This window comes from Hermetia illucens, chromosome 1 (assembly GCF_905115235.1).
Source record: "Hermetia illucens chromosome 1, iHerIll2.2.curated.20191125, whole genome shotgun sequence".
Classification (NCBI taxonomy): Eukaryota; Metazoa; Arthropoda; class Insecta; order Diptera; family Stratiomyidae; genus Hermetia; species Hermetia illucens.
In genome coordinates, this window is record NC_051849.1 from 41,879,644 (window position 1) to 41,898,403 (window position 18,760).

Here is an 18,760-nt window from a genome sequence, read left to right on the forward strand (position 1 = left end):
TGCTGACCACATTGCCTCCTAGTGTACCGTTACGGTCTTGAATGAAGTGCTCTAACACACTTCAAGGCCCTGATCCAACATGGATTGTTGCGCCAACGATTATTATTATTATTATTATGGGACATATTAACTGAAACCAGTACATTAACTAATAGGTACGAAAACGCCAACGAATTTCTACAAAATATTTTAGAAAAACAAGTTAAATGGACGCTAAAAGCTTAAAATGACAATTTTAGGCAGAAGCTTTTTTGGGTATTTCATTTATTTTATTTCTATAAATTTAGGGCCTTAAAAAGTATACAAAATTTTGGTAATTGCAGTTAGCTAGTGCCTAAAAATAATTGAATTTTACTTAATTAAATAAGAATATTGTTATACATTATCCTATATTGAGAGCGTAACGTTTCCCAAAACCAGGTTTATGATAATTGCATTGATCATGAAATTTATGGCTTGTCTTATATCAAGTTCAATTGGAAATGTGCAAGAATTCCTTGGAAAAGCTGAAAAGCCGTTGTAAAGGAATCCATTATAATCTAATTTTCCACATCCGTTATTTTAAATTGCAACTTTCCATCAGGAACGTTTATCCCGACTGACTTAAACTTCAAATCTGGTCGATCCCATCCAATATAAAAATTCCGAACAAGCTTCGACACAAATATCTCCATTTCGAGTTCAGCGAAACGTCGCCCAACACACATTCGAGGTCCGAATCCGAATGGAAGAAATGTGAACGAACTCACACTTTTCGCTTCCTTGCTAAGCTCAGAATCCTCACCTCTGAGCCACCGTTCCGGAATGAACTTTTTTGCATGTGTATATAAGTCTTCATCCACTTGAATAAATGCAGATTGCAATACAACTTCTGTTCCTTTAGGTATCTTGTAACCTTTTAGTACTAAATCCTGCCCGGCCTGGCGGAAATTGGTAGTCAACACAGGCAAGACCCTCATCGCTTCCTTGATACATGCCCGAAGGTATGGTAGATTAGACATGTTTTGTGGAGTCAGAGGACTATCCTTTTCGGGGAGAATTTTGCGCAGTTCATTGCGAAGGACCTCTTGTTTGTCAGGATTTTTTGCAAGGTTGTATACGACGCTGGAAATACCAGAACTTGTCTATGAAGTAAGTGAAACTTTAAACAATATCCTTTAGTAATTTTAAGCACAGAAACGTACCGAATCGATACCTGCAATAACCATATCCGTAGCCATGATTGTAGCCATTTTAGGGTCGATTTTAATAAGCTTCTCAAGGACGCTTTGTTCATCTGAACTTTTCGTATTGGGATTAGATTCCAGACGTTTCTTCGCTTCGTTGACATGATGAAAACTGAAATTTGTTATAACATCCGAAACGCGTATCATTTCTTTCAAGTCTGCAGTAGGGAATACTTTCCACATTGATGGTTTCAAATCGAGGACATAGACCAAATGGAAGAATTTTTTCACAGCCACTAAGAATTCATGCTCTTTACTATTTTTCTCCAATTTTCCCATAATTCCAAGGGGTTTATCTAAAGCTACCATGGAAATAGCTTCCAAAGACCACATATTCAATTCCTCCTCGAAATTTTCAGGTAGTTCGTATGTGTTTGAATCTCGAATATTCTTCATTCTGAAAAAATGAACAAAATACGGACATCGCCATAAAAGGACACTAAGACTGGTCTTAAATAGTACAAACACCTTACCTGGCAATAAATTCATCTATGAATTTGTCCAATTTTGGAACATATAGTTTCACAATTTTAGGTTGCATCATGACCGGATTCACGGCTGACCTAAATTCAGCCCACTCTTTTCCTTGCCTGTTAATTTGAATAAAGTTAAAATTTCAAAGTGAGCACACATGTATATAACATCACATATCAAAAAACATACGTAGCTACCAGCCCAGCAGGAGAGAAGATATCTGGTCGAACCTTCCTTCTGTAATAGGTGATGGTATCAAAACTGACACGAACAGGCCAAACTCCCTCTGTACGATAAATTGTTTCGAAATCTTTTGGGTCGAAAATAAGGACGCTTTCGGGTTTTCCAAACATTCCGGGCATTTTAAAAATGTCTCCATACTGAAGTCGATACTGTTTCAGTACATCGGTTAGATTTAGAGTTTTAAATTTTCCTAAGAAAAATTGATCAGATGTGGTTGATAACGACAGAATGGAAAATGAGCAACCTCCAGGCAGCATATCTTTTAACAGTGTTAGTCGTGACGGTCCTGGAATCTTCTCGTACGGTAGCGCGGTATTCCAGTCATTTTGAAATTGTGTTTCCTCAACAGGCATGGGAGCAACCTGTAAAAATATATTTTTTTTTATTGGATGCAATTCAATTCAATTCAAGGGCCAACATCAGTGGATATTTTTATTTGAAAATGCTCATTTCGTTTTCATTTTCAAATTCGTTTTTAAGGTAAATTTTAGAAATTTACAGGAAACCTTTTTAAAAATTAATTTATAATAAGCCATGTAGTAAAATGTTAGATATCGCCTTCTGTTTGTAGTTAAGTCTAAAATTAATAGACCATTAGCTTAATCCCAACCACAACAATTTTATTTTATTATGTATATATATATTTCGGGAGCAACTTACTCCCTTCATCAGTACAAAGCTAATGAAAAATTTTTTCATTACTCCCTTCATCAGTACAAAGCTAATGAAAAATTTTTTCATTAGCTTTATACTGATGAAGGGAGTAAGTTGCTCTCGAAATATATATATACATAATAAAATAAAATTGTTGCAGTTGGGATTAAGCTAAAGGTCTATTAATTTTAAGCCATGTAGTCACAATAGAAAACCAACATAAATATATTACACTAGATTAAAATAACTGTTACATTTCGCCCGGGGGGGAGCCACTCCTTTTTAAACCCGATAAAAACTCGTGGCGGCCATTCCCCTTAAAAAGTTATGGCCCCTCAAAAGATTTTTTTTAGATCATCATGGTAAAGTTTGAATTTTCAAGCCTGCACCGTGGGGGGGAGGATCTGTAGAAGAAAGAGAAAGGTCCTCTCTTTCTAATTTCGGATTGCCGCAGTCACCATCCCTTTAATTGCCGTGGTTCCTCAAAGTGGGACTATATTAATGGCAAACTTTAGGATTTAATTTTAAGCCCTATCCCCATAGAGGTAAGGAGGTCCTCTCTCTCAAATCTCGTCCCACCGTGGTTAGTCTCCTTAAAAATGTATGGTAGTTTTCATGGAGGATATTTTGATTGCATCATGGTTTGCCAACCACACTTCGGGGAAGCAGAAGGTAAAAAGCATAGGTGGAAGAAAGAAAAAGATGCTGCCTTTCTACTTCTGCTAAAATCCCATAGCAGCCACTACTCAAAAAGCTACGGCACACGAAAAGGAGCTATTTTAGTATGATAAACACACTTATTAGCAGGATAATTATCGATACGATATGCAAGGGGGACTGCAGAGAGAGCGGCCCCTTGCTCATCCACCTCCTCTCGCAACCGCGCGGGTGCCCTCCCTCTCCGTTAATTCTACCAGATATAAAGTAGTAGAAAATCTTTGCTTCAGAGATACAGGGTGCGGTAGCATAACTTCCTTTTTTAAAATGCGCGTCACTCAGTTAGTTGATGTCATAGCGGAGCGCTAGTGGTCTCGTCCAAAAGGGGATACTGTAAAGTTTTGTCCCGACACGGTTCAGTCGCCATTATGCGTTGGAATATTGAGGAACGTGCCTTTGCCGTTGAGGTTTACTTTTCAAGCGGATGTTCGGTTATTACAACACAGCGTGCATTTCAGAATCGCTTTAATTTAGCCCCGTTGGCTCCCGTCCCAGACCGCAAATCAATTGTTACATGGGTCACTACATTCAGACAAAAGGAAGAACTGGAGTCCCTCGGTCCGTTAGATCACCTGAGAACATTGAAGCAGTGAGAGCGTCAATGTTGCGATCGCCACGGCGTGCTGCGCGCAAACACGCATCTGCCCTTGGACTATCCGATCGTTCTGTGAGAAGAATTCTTCGTGATGATCTTCATTTTCATCCCTATAAGATGGCGATAGTGCAGGAACTTTCAGAACGTGACTTCAATTATCGGATGAACGCGTGTGAGCTTCTTCTTGATGTCGTTCCCGAGGGTGCTATTGTTTTTTTTAGCGATGAAGCCCATTTTCATTTGTGTGGGTCGGTTAACAAACAAAACATGCGCTACTGGGCTGACACCAACCCTCGAGAATTGCATCAAAAGCCTTTGCATTCACCCAAAGTCACAGTGTGGTGTGCAATTTCCTCAGCTGGAATTATTGGTCCCTGGTTTTTTGAGGAAAATCAGGTTACAGTGACAGTGAATTCGGACCGGTATGTAAACATGCCACAGAATTTTTTTTTCCCACGGCTAGAAAATTTGGATTTGGGGGACACTTGGTTCCAACAAGACGGTGCAACAGCACACACTTCAAGAGCATCGATGGCTGTTTTGAGGGAACACTTTCCAGAGCGCCTTATCTCAATTAGAGGCGATTTGGAATGGCCGGCACGCTCTCCCGATCTGTCCCCTTGTGATTTTTTTCTATGGGGTTTTTTGAAATCCCGTGTTTATGTGAACCGTCCAAGAACCCTACAAGATTTTAAGACCAACGGAAATTGATCCTTTGCATCCCATATAATCATTTCACTCGTCGTGTTGGAAATTAAAATTCGTGGTCACCACTTTACATGTATCACGTCGGGGTCACCACTTTAAGTATTTACCTATTTATTCGTCTGAGTGTAATTATGCGGTGTTTCCAACGATTAATTAGCTGAAATAATAAAAAACTTGTTGTTTCTTTTTCGTTGGTGTGGATATTTATTCTTCCAAATACCGATATTTCGGGAACCACTTATTCCCTTCATCAGTGTTAACAAGAAACTTGTGGAGCGAGTCAAAAAAAAGTCACTGGACCCACAGATTCATATGGGAGATTCGGAGATTGGTAGAGCGAAAAGTAAGTTTCGGCATAACACAGCGGAAGCTAGTGTAGCACGTAATATATGCATATATCATCTGAAAATATCCACTTTCCGGTGATATTGACATTCAAAGTGTTGAATTTGCAAAGAAGCAACAACTTTTACCTATTACAACTTTGTTAGTAATAGTGCAATTCCCACCGAACCAATGGGATCATGTTACATGTTATATCCTACTTTGCCACAACATTTCGTTGTGCTATATGGAACTTAAGGGGGCTTTTGCAGCCAATTACTAAAAGTTATCGTAATATACTATTATTAAGTTTATTTGAGCAGATATTGGTATGGAGGGTATTTCGAAACCTAGGCGCCAGATAGTGCAACCTCTTGATTTTTTTCGGTTGGGTAAGGTCCATTAAAGAAAGGATCACTTTCGACCCCTCCGCAATCCCCCCCCCCCCCCCCCCCCTTCCAACAAATATCAAAACTAAGACCGGCTTCGGAAAGTAACTGAGACCTTTTCCCACATGATTATAAATATTTGGTGGAAATTTACACCCAGCCCCCATTTGCATGTATGGGAGCGCCCTTTACATTCGACGTAGAAGAATGTCAATCACTGCATGCCTAAGCGTTCACAGTTTCCACCTTTGTCCCAAATTTCGTTACAATCGCTATCACCATTTTCGAGAAAAATGCGTGTTACACACAGGCGGACGATCAGACAGACAGTGAACTGATTTTAATAACGTTTTGTTTTACACAAAAACTTCAACAAGTCGGGAAACCGGAAGCTGGACGCTTCAGGTACGAAAGGTTTTGTGTATTTCTTAGTATGTAGCACGTAATATATGCATATATTACGTGAGAATATCCACTTTCGGATGATATTGACATTCATAGTCTTGAATTTGCAAAGAAGCGACAACTTTGACGTATTATAACTTTGTTAGTAATAGTGCGAAACTGGGTAAGATCATGCTCTATATTATACCCTATATTGGTGCGAAATTTTGTGGTCCTAGCATGAACTTAAGGGGGGTTTTGAAGTGAATTACTAAAAATTATAGTAATATACTATTATTAACTTGATTTGTGCAGATATCAGTGAGGAAGGTATTTCGGAGCCCAGGGACCATATAGTAGCAGCCTCCTGATTTTTTTCAGATTTTTCGGTTGGGTAGTTTCTGAGAATGGCCCCCGTAAAGGAATGGTCACTTTCAACCCTCCGCACTCCTCACCTTTCCAAGAAATGTCAAAACTAAGACCAGCTTCGAAAAGTACTAACCGAGACCTTTAATTTGATACTCCACATGACTATATTTGATGAAAAAAAAATTTACACCCCCCTTTTGCATGTATTGGGACCCCCCCCCCCTTAAATTCGTCGTGAAAGGATGTAATTCACTGTATGCGTGAACGTTCACAGTTCCCAGCTTTCCACCAAATTTGGTGTCAATCGCTGCAACCGTCTCCGAGAAAAATGCGTGTGACGGACAGACAGACAGACAGACAGACAGTAAACCGATTTTAATAAGGTTTTGTGTTTACACAACTTGAACTTAACCGACCAAAACGAAAGTATGGGTGAGGCATGAAAAATTAACCGATTCTAATATAAACCAACCAAATTAAGTTTCATTTTTAATGTACGACAGCAATATATTGAATCGGGAAGGTATTGAATCACATATGGATAAGCGTCGTTCCTACCTTTCTACAATGCCTTCCGGAAATAATTTTTAAAGAAGATGTGCCATATATTGACCTGAAGTTCGAAAAAATGCTACAGATGTTCAACCAGGTTAAGGTTGGTGAGGCATATAGAGTCGGCATGGGACATTATACAATAACCATTCTCATAGCGAGAGGGAAGTGCACTTGCGACTGTTATCCTACTGGAAGACAAACGGTTGTTCTACGCTTAAGGCGGAGTTTTGTAACAAATTATAGCGCAGCATAATAAAGTACACTTCCGTTTCATGTTCAAGTTAATAAATACCAATCAATCCATTGTATGTGCCCAAAGAACTGAATACCAAAAATGTAAGATTTTTATAGCACGCTGTCTTCTCGGTTATTGTCGGAGATGAACCTACATATTTCACAGAATAACTACAGGCTTCAGTGTTGTTGTCATTCAGCAAAATGTGAGATTACTAAATATCAACTTCCTCACGGTTTTCGTTGAAAAGTACTAAAAAGTAAAGTAAAAAAAAGTACTGAAAAATGAAAAAAAGCATTGAGGTATGATGAACTTCAAAAATGCTCAGTTTAATACCTTTGGTACTAAAAAGTCAACGTGGATCAAGCCATTATAAAGGATACATGCGTCAATCAAAAATTTTCGAGACTGTAGACATGGCAGAATAACAAAAGCCCGACAATCAATATAAGTATTATAGAATTGGGAAGGTTTCTTTTAAAGGTAGGGGATCGAGTAAACTTCCTTTGAGCCAATGTTATTGTATGGCAATTACAATTATGGCAAGGGAACTACATATTGCAGGCGAAGAAATTATAAAGAATGTCAGAAAAATGGATATCTTGGATTTGATACGAGGAACAAAGGATAAAACCAGGATTTCTGGAAGTTCAGCTGAGTAGCACGACACGAAGATACCTGTAAGAGGCAATGACCGTTAAAGGTTCACCATCAAAATGATAAACGGGTGCCGTTCGTTTCTAGTGAATAGCATTATGAGATGCACTTCTTCAAATTAAGGGCGACTTTTTCCGCGATATGATTTGCCAAAGTTTGACTGAAGGCAAGCGAATCAACTATAGAAAACAGTTTTCAATCGGCTATACAAGTATGTAAAGACTAGGGATTAACAAGAAACAAGGATCATTCATGCAAAATGCATACAAAAACGAACCGATGATAAAGTCAGAACTTTACCGCAAATAAAGAAAAAAATGGAGACGGAATGAAATCATTTAAAAAGGTATTTTCCCCATGACCTAAGTAAGATCTCAACTTCGCTGCAGGTACGAAGGGTTTGTGTATTTCTTAGTACCTAGCACGTAAATATATGCATATATTATGTGAGAGTATCCACTTTCGGGTGATATTGCCATTTATAGTCTTGAATTTTCAAAGAAGCAACAACTTTGACGTATTATAACTTTGCTAGTAATAGTATGATTTCCACCAAACTTGGTAAGATCGTGCTCTATATCATACCCTACAATACTGATAGTGTGCTAGGGTGAACTTAAGGGGGGTTTTGCAGCCAAATACTAAAAATTATGGTAATATACTATTATTAACTTTATTTTAACAGACATCGGTATGGAAGGTATTTCGGAGCCCAGGCACAATATAGGCAGCCTTCTAATTTTTTTTCAAATTTTTCGGTTGGGTAGATTCTGAGAATGGCCCCTTTAAACAAATGATCACTTTCAACCTCCCGCACTACCCACCTTTCTAACAAATGTCACCTCTGTCCTGGGAGCAGCGTGAGCAGAGTGATGTTGAGAGGCAGCGTCTGACGACTTGCCTCTGACCTGGTAAGAAACCGTAAAGTCGTCATCGCCTAACATTTTTTTAGATAAAGGATGGACATAGTGTGGTCGTTTTTGGCCAATGTAATGTCATCTTCTTTTGAATGCTGGGATAACACGTGCTTCTTTGGTATATCTGGAAAAATACTTCGAAGAAGCTCTTGCTATCAGTGATGTACTGTTTACATTTTTTTATGAACAGATTCGGATTGCCATCGGAAAAGCAATCGCCATTAACGTCAACATTGTCTAGAAGGAATGAGGTCAAGGGAGGGAGAAAAGAAAAGGAAGATATACTAGCCGAAGAAGAATTAGCTGCGTTCGAAGAATAGTGAAATGAATGGATAGGAGTAAGGACCGGATAAGTGATGTTTGTAGCAGATTAGTGGAAACCCAACTGCCTTCCAGGGCCTGTAATAGAATAATGTACTACTGATGATGAATCGCTGAAAGCCATCAAAACTATTAGTTATCGTTTCCGATTATTGTAGAATCGTTGCAGAACTTAAACATATAGCTTCTCCTTTTTACATTAGATTTTATTTAATAAATAAATACTTATTTCGGAAGCTATTCAATAGCTTTCTTTATTTGCTAAATAAAATATACTTATAAAAATGAGAAGCTATGGATTAAAATCCACCAAAACTATGTTTTCCCATCACATGTGCAAGTAAGGTGATGTTAGAGCCCACCTTGGCATTCAGATTTCTCATTGCGATCACAACATCACCTTCAGAAAGCTTCTCTTGTACTGCATATAGTCTCCATTTGGTGCGAAATAAGCACAATTGTGATGCTTTTTATTCTGGACCGGAATTTTGTAGTCAAGACGCTGTCAGAAACCGGCTCCCAAGTCATTTGAGCATTACCATAGCCAAAAGCAACAATCTGACACCGGATTCGCGTTTGGAAGCATTAGGCTTTCCAGAGTATCAAAGTACAGTGCTGTTAGAGGCAGAAGAGTACTACCATCTCATTTCGCTTGAACCGAGAATGTCCATTTTATATCACCGGAATTCTCGCTGTAGTTAAAGAAAATAGTTATTCTTGGGACCAATAAAACGTTGTCAAGGAGTGTGCTTACTTTCCGGAATCCGGAAAGCTTAACGTCGTAGCCATGAGGTCAGTCGCTATCAAGTACAAGAAAAATAAAAAAAATGCAGGTTGCTAGGTTACGACTTTCTATCCCTTGTAGTCGCTTTCTGACAATATTTCGACATATTTTCTTTGTCAAAGAAGATCTCCAAGGACGAATGACAAAGCGGTGTGGTGTTAAAAATAAATAGTTATTTCAAAGTAAATTTTCCTGAAAAAAAAACGTATTTTTCCAACGCAGTATTAACGAACTCAAGCAGGGGCATTTCCCCCATAACAGTTAACCATATACTCTACTTGTTCGAGAAACAGATCATCGAACATTTTATATTGTATAAATCAAAAGAATTGAACTTGATGTTCCAATGCAAAATAAAGATATAAACTGAAGGTAATTTATGCTTCAAAACTAGCAAAATCTATTCCAACAATTCTTGCCGTGCACAAAGCACTAGCAAAGCCGAACAACAATTGTTCGAGAAAAAGACATCAAAGATTTCTCGCTCCACGGCAAAATGTCCATGACAGACATACGACACCCGTAAGTCAGCGACCTTCACCACAAAACATGCTAACCAGGTGTGAACAGGTAATCAGCCCATATCAACTGTGCCTGCAAATAATATAGGGAACAAAACGCTGACGGAAGTTCATCACGGTCAAGATCGAGACGACCGAATTACAAAAGAGAATTTTTTTGTTGAATATTCAATTTAGTTTTTTGCAAAAAATTATAATTTGTTGATTTAGCATTTAAAGTAAGAAATAATTTTGTATATAAATGAGAACGAAACTAAATAAAGTAGGTTAGTCATAATCAACCACGGCGTTTTCATTATAGGTTCTAATGGCCCCATTACCCGTCCCAAGGATCGGTAACCTTTGTTGTGGCCTAAGAGCCTTAAACAAATATCTCAATGATTTTTGCTCTAATGAAGCAATCTATACATATACATACATACACTCGCTTGTGGTCTTGTTGCTTTTACGAAATTAGAATTCAAGGAAACTGAAATAAAAAAAGGGAAATAAGAAAAGTCACAAATGTTCAGTAGAAAAAGTCTGCGTACAGCCACATAATTAGGTGATTCCCCGAAATATAAATGATTGTGAGTTATTGGTTTATGGCTGTGTTTGAAGTGTGAAAAATAAGGACGTTTTTTCGTTATTTTGTGTGTATAATTGTTATTATCGAATTGAAGCGAAAAGAGATTTGTGTAAGTGAAAGAAAAGTTATAATAAAATTATAGGGTTTATGGGTCCAGGAGATAGTATTAAAAGAATGATAGTTTGGTTGAACTAAAAGTATTTTATTGATTTAACGCGCTTAAAGAATTACGTACGTACAGGATGATGGTGTGAATAGCCACTGAAGTTTTAATTACAATGCATTCTATTTATATCCTAAATCTAATTACTCCCACGCGCTCGCATCTATTGCTAGGTACATGCTGTACTTGCGTGACCTACTTACTCAGGGTTTTCCCCCCGGGGGCTGCCCCGCAATGACCAGATGTGATTGTCTGGGGGTTTCCCCATACTTAATGAGCGTCGCTCTAATTATACTCTACATACCACACGGCCATTCCTGACATATCGCCAGTCCCTGGCGATGTAATACAATAAACATTCATATACGACAGACACATATTACAACGATTACATACGTATACACATAATTCTGTGAATCCATCAAAGATTAATAAGATGTTAATTAGAGATTAAAATACATGATATGCAAAACATGCATACATCTCATAAATAAAATACAGTAATCAAAACAAGAATTATAGTATCAAAGGAAGTTACATATCATAAATATATCATATAATAGGGATATTATAAAGACATTTTAATTATTTCACGCGATTTCTTGATCTACTGAGATACTGTGTTCGCCTTCATCTTCTTCGTCGTCATCGGGTTCGAGGTCATCAGCAAACCCACGCCACGGCTTCATGTAGTCTGCTCCGGTTGTTGTTAATATTGGTCCTTCGACTTCACCGATCCTTTCAACTTCATACCTATCGCTGTCCTTTACTCTTACCACTTTGTATGGTCCTAAGAACTTGATGGCTATTTTTAGACCTGGTCCTCGTTGGGTTCTTCTGATGGCTACGATGTCTCCGACTGAATACTTGGTAGGTGGTCGGCGGTTTTTGTTGAAGTTTTTGCTATTTTCAGCCTGTGTTTTCTTAATTTGCTCTACTGCCCTTTTTCTGAGTTCTGATCTTGTATCTATGAACCTTTCTTGTTTGGCCTCTTCTATATATAATACTTTATGATCTCCATATCTTCAGGCATTCTTAATTTGGCACCAAACATAAGCTCAAATGGGGTGGCGTTTATTGAGCGATAATGTGTCCCATTTATGGCGTGTTGAACTCTCCTTATGAACTTGTACCATTTGTTAGGTTGGCCGAGAGAAACTTTGGAGAATACGGCGTTTGCTACCTGGATAACGCGTTCAACTTGGCTATTTCCTCGAGACATTCCGGTTGTAATAAGATGTAGATCAATCTTGTTTTCTTTGCAAAACTCGTCGAAATCCTTGGAATCGAAACCTTTTGCTCTGTCGGCGATGATGCGTGTCGGAGTGCAGAAATGTTGTTGCAATATGGAAAGTTTTCCAAGGGCTTCTTTGGTTCCTTTGGTTTTTGTTGCAAAAATCCATGTATATTTTGTGAACGCATCCACAATCACAAATAGGTATTTGTAGTTCTTGTTCGTGGATGGTAGTGGACCTACATGATCTATGTGCCAAGTGTGAAAGGGAGCCTCTTCCTTAGGGATTGGTTTGAGTAGCTCCTCTTGTTTGCCTTTCTTTCTTGAAGCTAAAATGCAGGTGACACAGTTGTTAATATAATGATCTACATGCTTTTTCATATTTTCAAATGCAAATTCTTCTTGCAATTTTTCCATTGTCTTTTTTGTGCCAAAATGACCGATGTCGGAGGTTGCCGAATGATGTCATATCGCATTCCTTCCATTTTAGCTGGTCCTGGCGTGATCGTTCCTTTCTCTACTATGTATCCGAGAAACTCTACTTTCCGCTGTAGAAGCTGAGATTTTTTCCAATTGAATTGAATTCCATTCTTTTGCGCTACCTCTAACACACGTGCCAATCTTTCCACTGCTTGATCCTCGTCTTCAGCTTTCACAAAGGCGTCATCCACGTAGATTTCCATTATGCCTTCATTGATGAGTTCTTGAAAAACATTCAGTACGAACCTTTGGAATGCAGCTGGTGAATTGCAGAAGCCGAAAGGAGCTCTTTTCGGGATATATTGTCCCCATGGAGTGACGAAGGACAAGTACTTTTGACTCTCCTCAGATACTTCTACATGAAAGAAGCCATCTTGGAGGTCCAGCGTGGAGTGCACCACGGAGTTCGCAACTGAGTCTACGGCATCTTCTATAAGTCGCATTGGTTGTTGTTCACGTTCGACGACTTTGTTGAGAGCCTTATAATCGATGCATATCCTAGCGCGTCCGTCTTTTCGACGAGCAACGACAATAGCACTCGCATATTCGGAAATTCCAGGAACTACTACGCCTTTTTTCGTCCATTCCTCAAGTTGTTTTTTGACATCGACTTCATCGGCTGGAGATAGGCGCCTCGGTTGACATGCAATAGGCTGGGTGTTTTTTAGCCTAATCGACATTTTAACCGAGGTTTGAGGAGGCATATTTGCAGAATAATTTTCTAATAACTGCCTAATTTGCTCCCTCTTTGCCTCTGGTACCTTGATAATTGCTTGACGGACCCCATCTTTAGCTTCGCTTAACTCTTCCTCAATAAGCTGTACGAAGTCGTTGCCGATGATTTGTTCTATTTGTGGTCCTTCCTTACTGAGAAAAACCCTGGCAACGTCGAGTATAGGATCACCTAAGAGGATTCTTGATGGTAAATTTTCTTCTGGCACTACGGTATATTTTAGTATGTACTCTGTGCCATTGATCACCGTTGGTATCCTTACACTTCCCAATGTCCGAATAAGGCCACCAGCTCCGCTGAGTGTTCCTTGTTCGCCGTTCAATGGGAAACGATCTTCGATGCGTTTGTAAAAATCCTCTCTCATTACATTGCGATCTGCGCCACTGTCGACTTGGCAATTCTCGATAACTCCTCCAATGTATGCTGTAATCCGACTGCGATTACCACTTTTGTATTGCACGTGGTTGATTTTAGGTGCAGAATTGTTTTGTGTTTTTCCTTTGTACTGGACGAAGTTTCGAGAATTGGCCTTTAGGCCCTCCTTGAAATTAGAAGGTCGTTCCTGGACTCCTGATTGTCCTAGACCTGGTCGGGTTGCTTCTAAAGTTGCCTCGGTACAGTCTTTTCGGAGGTGCCCGTACTTGTTGCAGTTATAACAACGCTTTGTACCTTGTCTATGGTGGTGCCGACGTTGATTATGCTCCTCCGACTCCCGAACTTTCATTTTTTCATGAGACTCAAGTAGTTCCATGAATCGCAGGCGAGATGAAGCACCAATAAGTGTCAATTTAATAGATTGGTCATTCGTTACACCATTGACGATGTATTGCCTTATCTCGTCTTCGTCCGAGTTAGCCTGAGATGCTAGTAGTTCCATCTCTTGAACGTAAGCCAAAATAGTCTCGTCTCTTCTTCTCTTCCGCTTGCTTAGAGCTTCATGTATGTCTGAAGATTTGACACGTTTTCTAAAGGATTCTATCATACGTGTTTTCAACTCTTCCCATGATATTATGCCTTTTTGACCATCGAGCCATTTCCGAGCGGTACCTATTAGTGCTCTTATAACCGCTATGAACTTCTCTACGAGAGACCAAGCATGAATTGTAGCATCTTCGTCGACTCTAACGATCCACGCCCGAACTGACTGGGTTGGAGAATCAGCACTGTATTTCTGCAGTTGTTCCATAGAGACTGACAGTGGTACGCGCCTAAGGACTTGCTGCAGATTGGATAATATTGTTCCTGCGTCAGACATGTTGCCTGTTGGTGTTCGATTAAGCTGCGAATACATCGCCCGGTTGTCTGCGACTGGTGAAAATCCAGAACCGTTGGAATCATGGCGATTTTCCTGATTGTTGTTCGCCGTGAGGACGCCAATAGAATTTCTATGAGTAGCTTCAGCTGTGACCATAGAATTCGATTGATCCTGTGTTGGAGTTGAGGCTGCGCCCGTCCCTTGCTCTGTTCCGGCCGTCGCTGCTGCTGCTGTTGCTGCCGCCGCCTGCTCTGTCACAGCCGACGCTGCTGCGGCTGCTGCCGCCGCTGCTCGTTCTGCTGCTGCCGTCGCTGCTGCCGCTGTAGCCTGCTCTGCCGCGAGTTTATCCAACAGCAGACGCCGCTCGTTTATCCATGATTCGCGTTCATGCTGCACTGGAGCCAAAAATTCTCGATTGCTTTGAGCCTCGTTGCTGCGTTCCGCCTGCATCGCTTGAAATTGCTGTCTAAGTTCGGCTAAGGCGGATGAGAGCTCGTTAGCTTGTCGCTCGGCTTCTTCACGACGCTGTTGTTCTTGCTGAAGAAGCTGTTGATGTGCCATTGTTGTTGTCTTGGTGCTTCTTGGAGGCTGGAAGCGCGACGGGGCGATTACCGATTTCTTTTGATTTTCAATCGTGATTTTTAATTTTTTGGCACTCACAAAAACCACTTTTAGCACGATAATCACACCTATTTTCACGTATATTGGCTATTATTTAACTTTTATACAACTCGCGAGTGTTCACTTGCTGCTCCACGAAGGAGGTCTCCACGTCAAGGAGATTTATTGCTCCACTAAGGAGATATGACGGCTCCACTTAGGAGAAATGCTCCACCAAGGAGAGATTACGGTATCCGCGAAGATTTGTGCACCAATCAACGCGAATACTAATCAAACTTCTAATTTACTACCTTAGGACGAGCCCCCATATAGGGTTTATGGGTCCAGGAGATAGTATTAAAAGAATGATAGTTTGGTTGAACTAAAAGTATTTTATTGATTTAACGGCTTAAAGAATTACGTACGTACAGGATGATGGTGTGAATAGCCACTGAAGTTTTAATTACAATGCATTCTATTTATATCCTAAATCTAATTACTCCCACGCGCTCGCATCTATTGCTAGGTACATGCTGTACTTGCGTGACCTACTTACTCAGGGTTTTCCCCCCGGGGGCTGCCCCGCAATGACCAGATGTGATTGTCTGGGGGTTTCCCCATACTTAATGAGCGTCGCTCTAATTATACTCTACATACCACAAAATTATGGGAAGAAGGAAAAAGTTTCCGCGAAATAGCCAGGATAGTAGGAAGGCGACATTCATCTGTTCAAAGGGTAGTTAACAACTTTAAATCGACGGGAATAATAACATTGAAGCCACGATCTGGTCGCCCATCGAAGTTGTCGATTAGGGAAAGGCGAAGTATTATAGGTTCGGTGAAAAAGAATCCACGAATAACTGCACCACAAATCGCGAAAGATATTGAACTTAAGTTCAACAAAAAAAATTGTGCTGATACTGCACGGAAAACACTCAAGAGAGCTGGTTACCATGGGCGAGTTGCACGTAAGAAACCATTTATTTCATTAACTAATAGGCGAAAACGAATAAAATTTGCGAATAAGTACGTAAACCAATCAAATGAATTCTGGGAAAATGTGCTTTTCTCAGATGAAAGTAAATACTGCATTTTTGGAATAAAAGGAAGAAAAATAGTATGGAGAAAAGCATGTACAGCATTGAATAAAGAAAATTTGATGCCAACGGTAAAGCATGGTGGTGGCGGAATAATGATTTGGGGGTGTATGGCAAGTGGTGGCGTAGGAAATCTGCAATTTATAGAGTCTACCATGGACAAATATGACTACCTAAATATTTTAAAACGTAATTTAAAACAAAGTGCTGAAAATTTACGCCTGGGTGACGAATTTTATTTTATGCATGACAACGACCCTAAGCATACGGCTGAGGTTAATAAGCTGTGGCTATTATATAATGTTCCCAAACAGTTACATACACCCCCACAATCGCCAGATTTAAATCCCATAGAACATCTGTGGGATTTATTAGAACGCAGAATTCGCCAATACGATATAACTTCAAAGGATATGCTGAAAAATGTATTACAAGAAGAATGGAATAAAATAAGTGTTGAAGAAACATCTAAACTTGTATCTTCTATGCCGAAAAGATTAAAAGAGGTCATACAAAGAAAAGGGTATCCTACAAGCTACTGATTTGCTTTTCATATTTACTGAAATATAATTTTTTTTAAATATTTGTTTACTGTACGCAGACTTTTTCTACTGAATTATTGCGATTCTTTTAATTTTTGGCTTTATAACCTGGTTTTTGTAAGACTTATAACTTAGTGAATTAAATACACTAAAACTACGGAACTATATGTAATGTTTGGATAATAAATTCGTCACAAAATTTAGCTTAATTTTTTTGTTTTACTAAGGAAAAGTATCATACTACTGAGTGTACGCACACTTTTTCTGCCTAGTGTATATACATGCTTGCTAAACTCCATATTTTACTTCTGAGTTTATCTTTTCGGTCGTTGGCAGATAATGAAAATGATTAGAAATTCATGATCAAGTGCAATAGTTCAATAATGATTCGTAAGTTTGTACTATTCAAAACGAGAACATAACATTTACATTTGGTTCAGCAAAACAGATTAAAATTAGCTTTGTAACCTCCTGCTGTCAACTCTTCCCTTAATACAGCTTCGGACGAAAGTTCGGCTTATCCATGTCATAAGGTTGCATTCAAAACTCCTGGAAACTAGGAAGTTAGTACTCTACATACCTGGGTTGCAAACAGCCGTACTAAGCATGAGCACTGCCCATTACTCCTTAAAAACGTACTACCGGCCCGAATCATCCTTGAATTAATTAAAATGTTACGCGATTGTGCAGCACACCAACTAAGCAATCGAATCCACGGAACAAGACTTTATATTCTTACTTTTTCAAACGCTCTGCAATCTTATCAAGCCAGACAAGCTTTCGTTTCAAAAGGAGCGTTTTATCATCATGAATAAACAACTTTTCAACGAAACATCAACAATGATGAAAAGTTAATTCAGGCGGAGTATCAATAACTCCAAAAATGCTATAAAATTATCTATTCAGCCAAGCTTTTGCGAAGCACGCAGTCATGATGAGCAAACATATTTTGGAAGTAACACATGTACTGCGTGTGAACTGAAATATATTTGTTGGGAAAGGCCAAGATTTGGCAACGATTTTTATTTTATTGTCTATAGAATAAATGTATTTCGGTTGGAATGCTAAAAAGAACCCACTCATTTGGAACCAGGGAGTTGGAGGCTCAATATATATATGACATTGAAAGGATTTGATAGGAAGAAAATTGCAAACAAACTTTTCATTTTCAGGCAGTTAATACCATACGTATAGCAGAATTTAGCACTGGAGTTGGAAGCAGTAAAAACAAGTCGGGAAACCGGAAGCTCAGCGCTTCAGGTATGAAAGGTTTTGTTTGCTTCTTGTGAGTATATTTTAGTGTAGAACTATGTCAGATTTAGTACTTAGGGTTGTAAATTTACACCGTAAAGATAATTTTGAGCTACTGTAACTTTGTTACTAATAGTATGATTTTGATCCCCCCTTTTACATATCAAAACGGCGCACCAAAGCGCTAATTGGGCTCCTCGGAGCGGATCGCAAGTAAACTAGTTAAGAAAAAAAATAAAAATTCACCAAATCCTGACGTCGCAGTAATCAAAAGAGCGGCAACCATAATGACTTAAGTTGAAATTGATGTTCATGTTTTCTGTGTTTACAGTTAATATATAAAATAAGAAAGGAACTAGGTTTTGTTCCTTATTCTGTGAATTTCTTATTTTCCTTTGGCATACAATTGTTTCGGGTCCCTCCTTCATCAGTGCTAATTAATCACTCATAAACTACCCCTATTTATACGGTAACTTTTAACTCCACTAATTACTCTTTAATTGTTTTCCATTTCTCGTATCTTCCCGGTTTTTTTCTCTGTTTTTTTTATTACATGTGATTATTTATTGCATGTGAAGCCGACGGAAAAATGCTGCCACCGCCAAGTATAGAAAAAACAGTCCGTGCAATTCATCGGCTTAAACATCATAAGTCACCAGGAGCCGATGGAATTACAGCCGAATTAGTTAAATATGGAGGCGACCAATTACACCAAGTGGCTCATGAACTTATGCTCAAGGTGTGGGACTGCGAATCAATGCCTG

The 18,760-nt window shown here is 39.2% G+C and overlaps 1 protein-coding gene across 1 annotated transcript; it reads right to left on the reverse strand.

The window, feature by feature from the left end:
• Positions 1-262: 262 nt before the first annotated feature.
• LOC119651204 (probable cytochrome P450 12a5, mitochondrial) lies at positions 263-17,499 on the reverse strand. The gene is made up of 6 exons (XM_038054649.1): positions 17,326-17,499; positions 2,188-2,305; positions 1,890-2,133; positions 1,700-1,816; positions 1,185-1,623; positions 263-1,124 (listed from the first exon to the last, which is right to left on the reverse strand). The coding sequence occupies exons 1-6, from the start codon at positions 17,398-17,400 to the stop codon at positions 540-542; spliced, it is 1,578 nt and encodes a 525-aa protein (XP_037910577.1). The 5' UTR covers positions 17,401-17,499; the 3' UTR covers positions 263-539.
• Between the last annotated feature and the right edge of the window lie 1,261 nt (positions 17,500-18,760).

Bases quoted from the DNA above. Each gene is read 5' to 3' on its own strand.
- LOC119651204 (XM_038054649.1), bottom strand. From the start codon at position 17,400: ATGATTCGGGCCGGTAGTACGTTTTTAAGGAGTAATGGGCAGTGCTCA. The intron at 2,306-17,325 runs GTATGTAGAGTA...ATATTTTTACAG, and splicing joins TACGGCTGTTTGCAACCCAG to GTTGCTCCCATGCCTGTTGA. The intron at 2,134-2,187 runs GTTGCTCATTTT...AATTTTTCTTAG, and splicing joins AAAAGATATGCTGCCTGGAG to GAAAATTTAAAACTCTAAAT.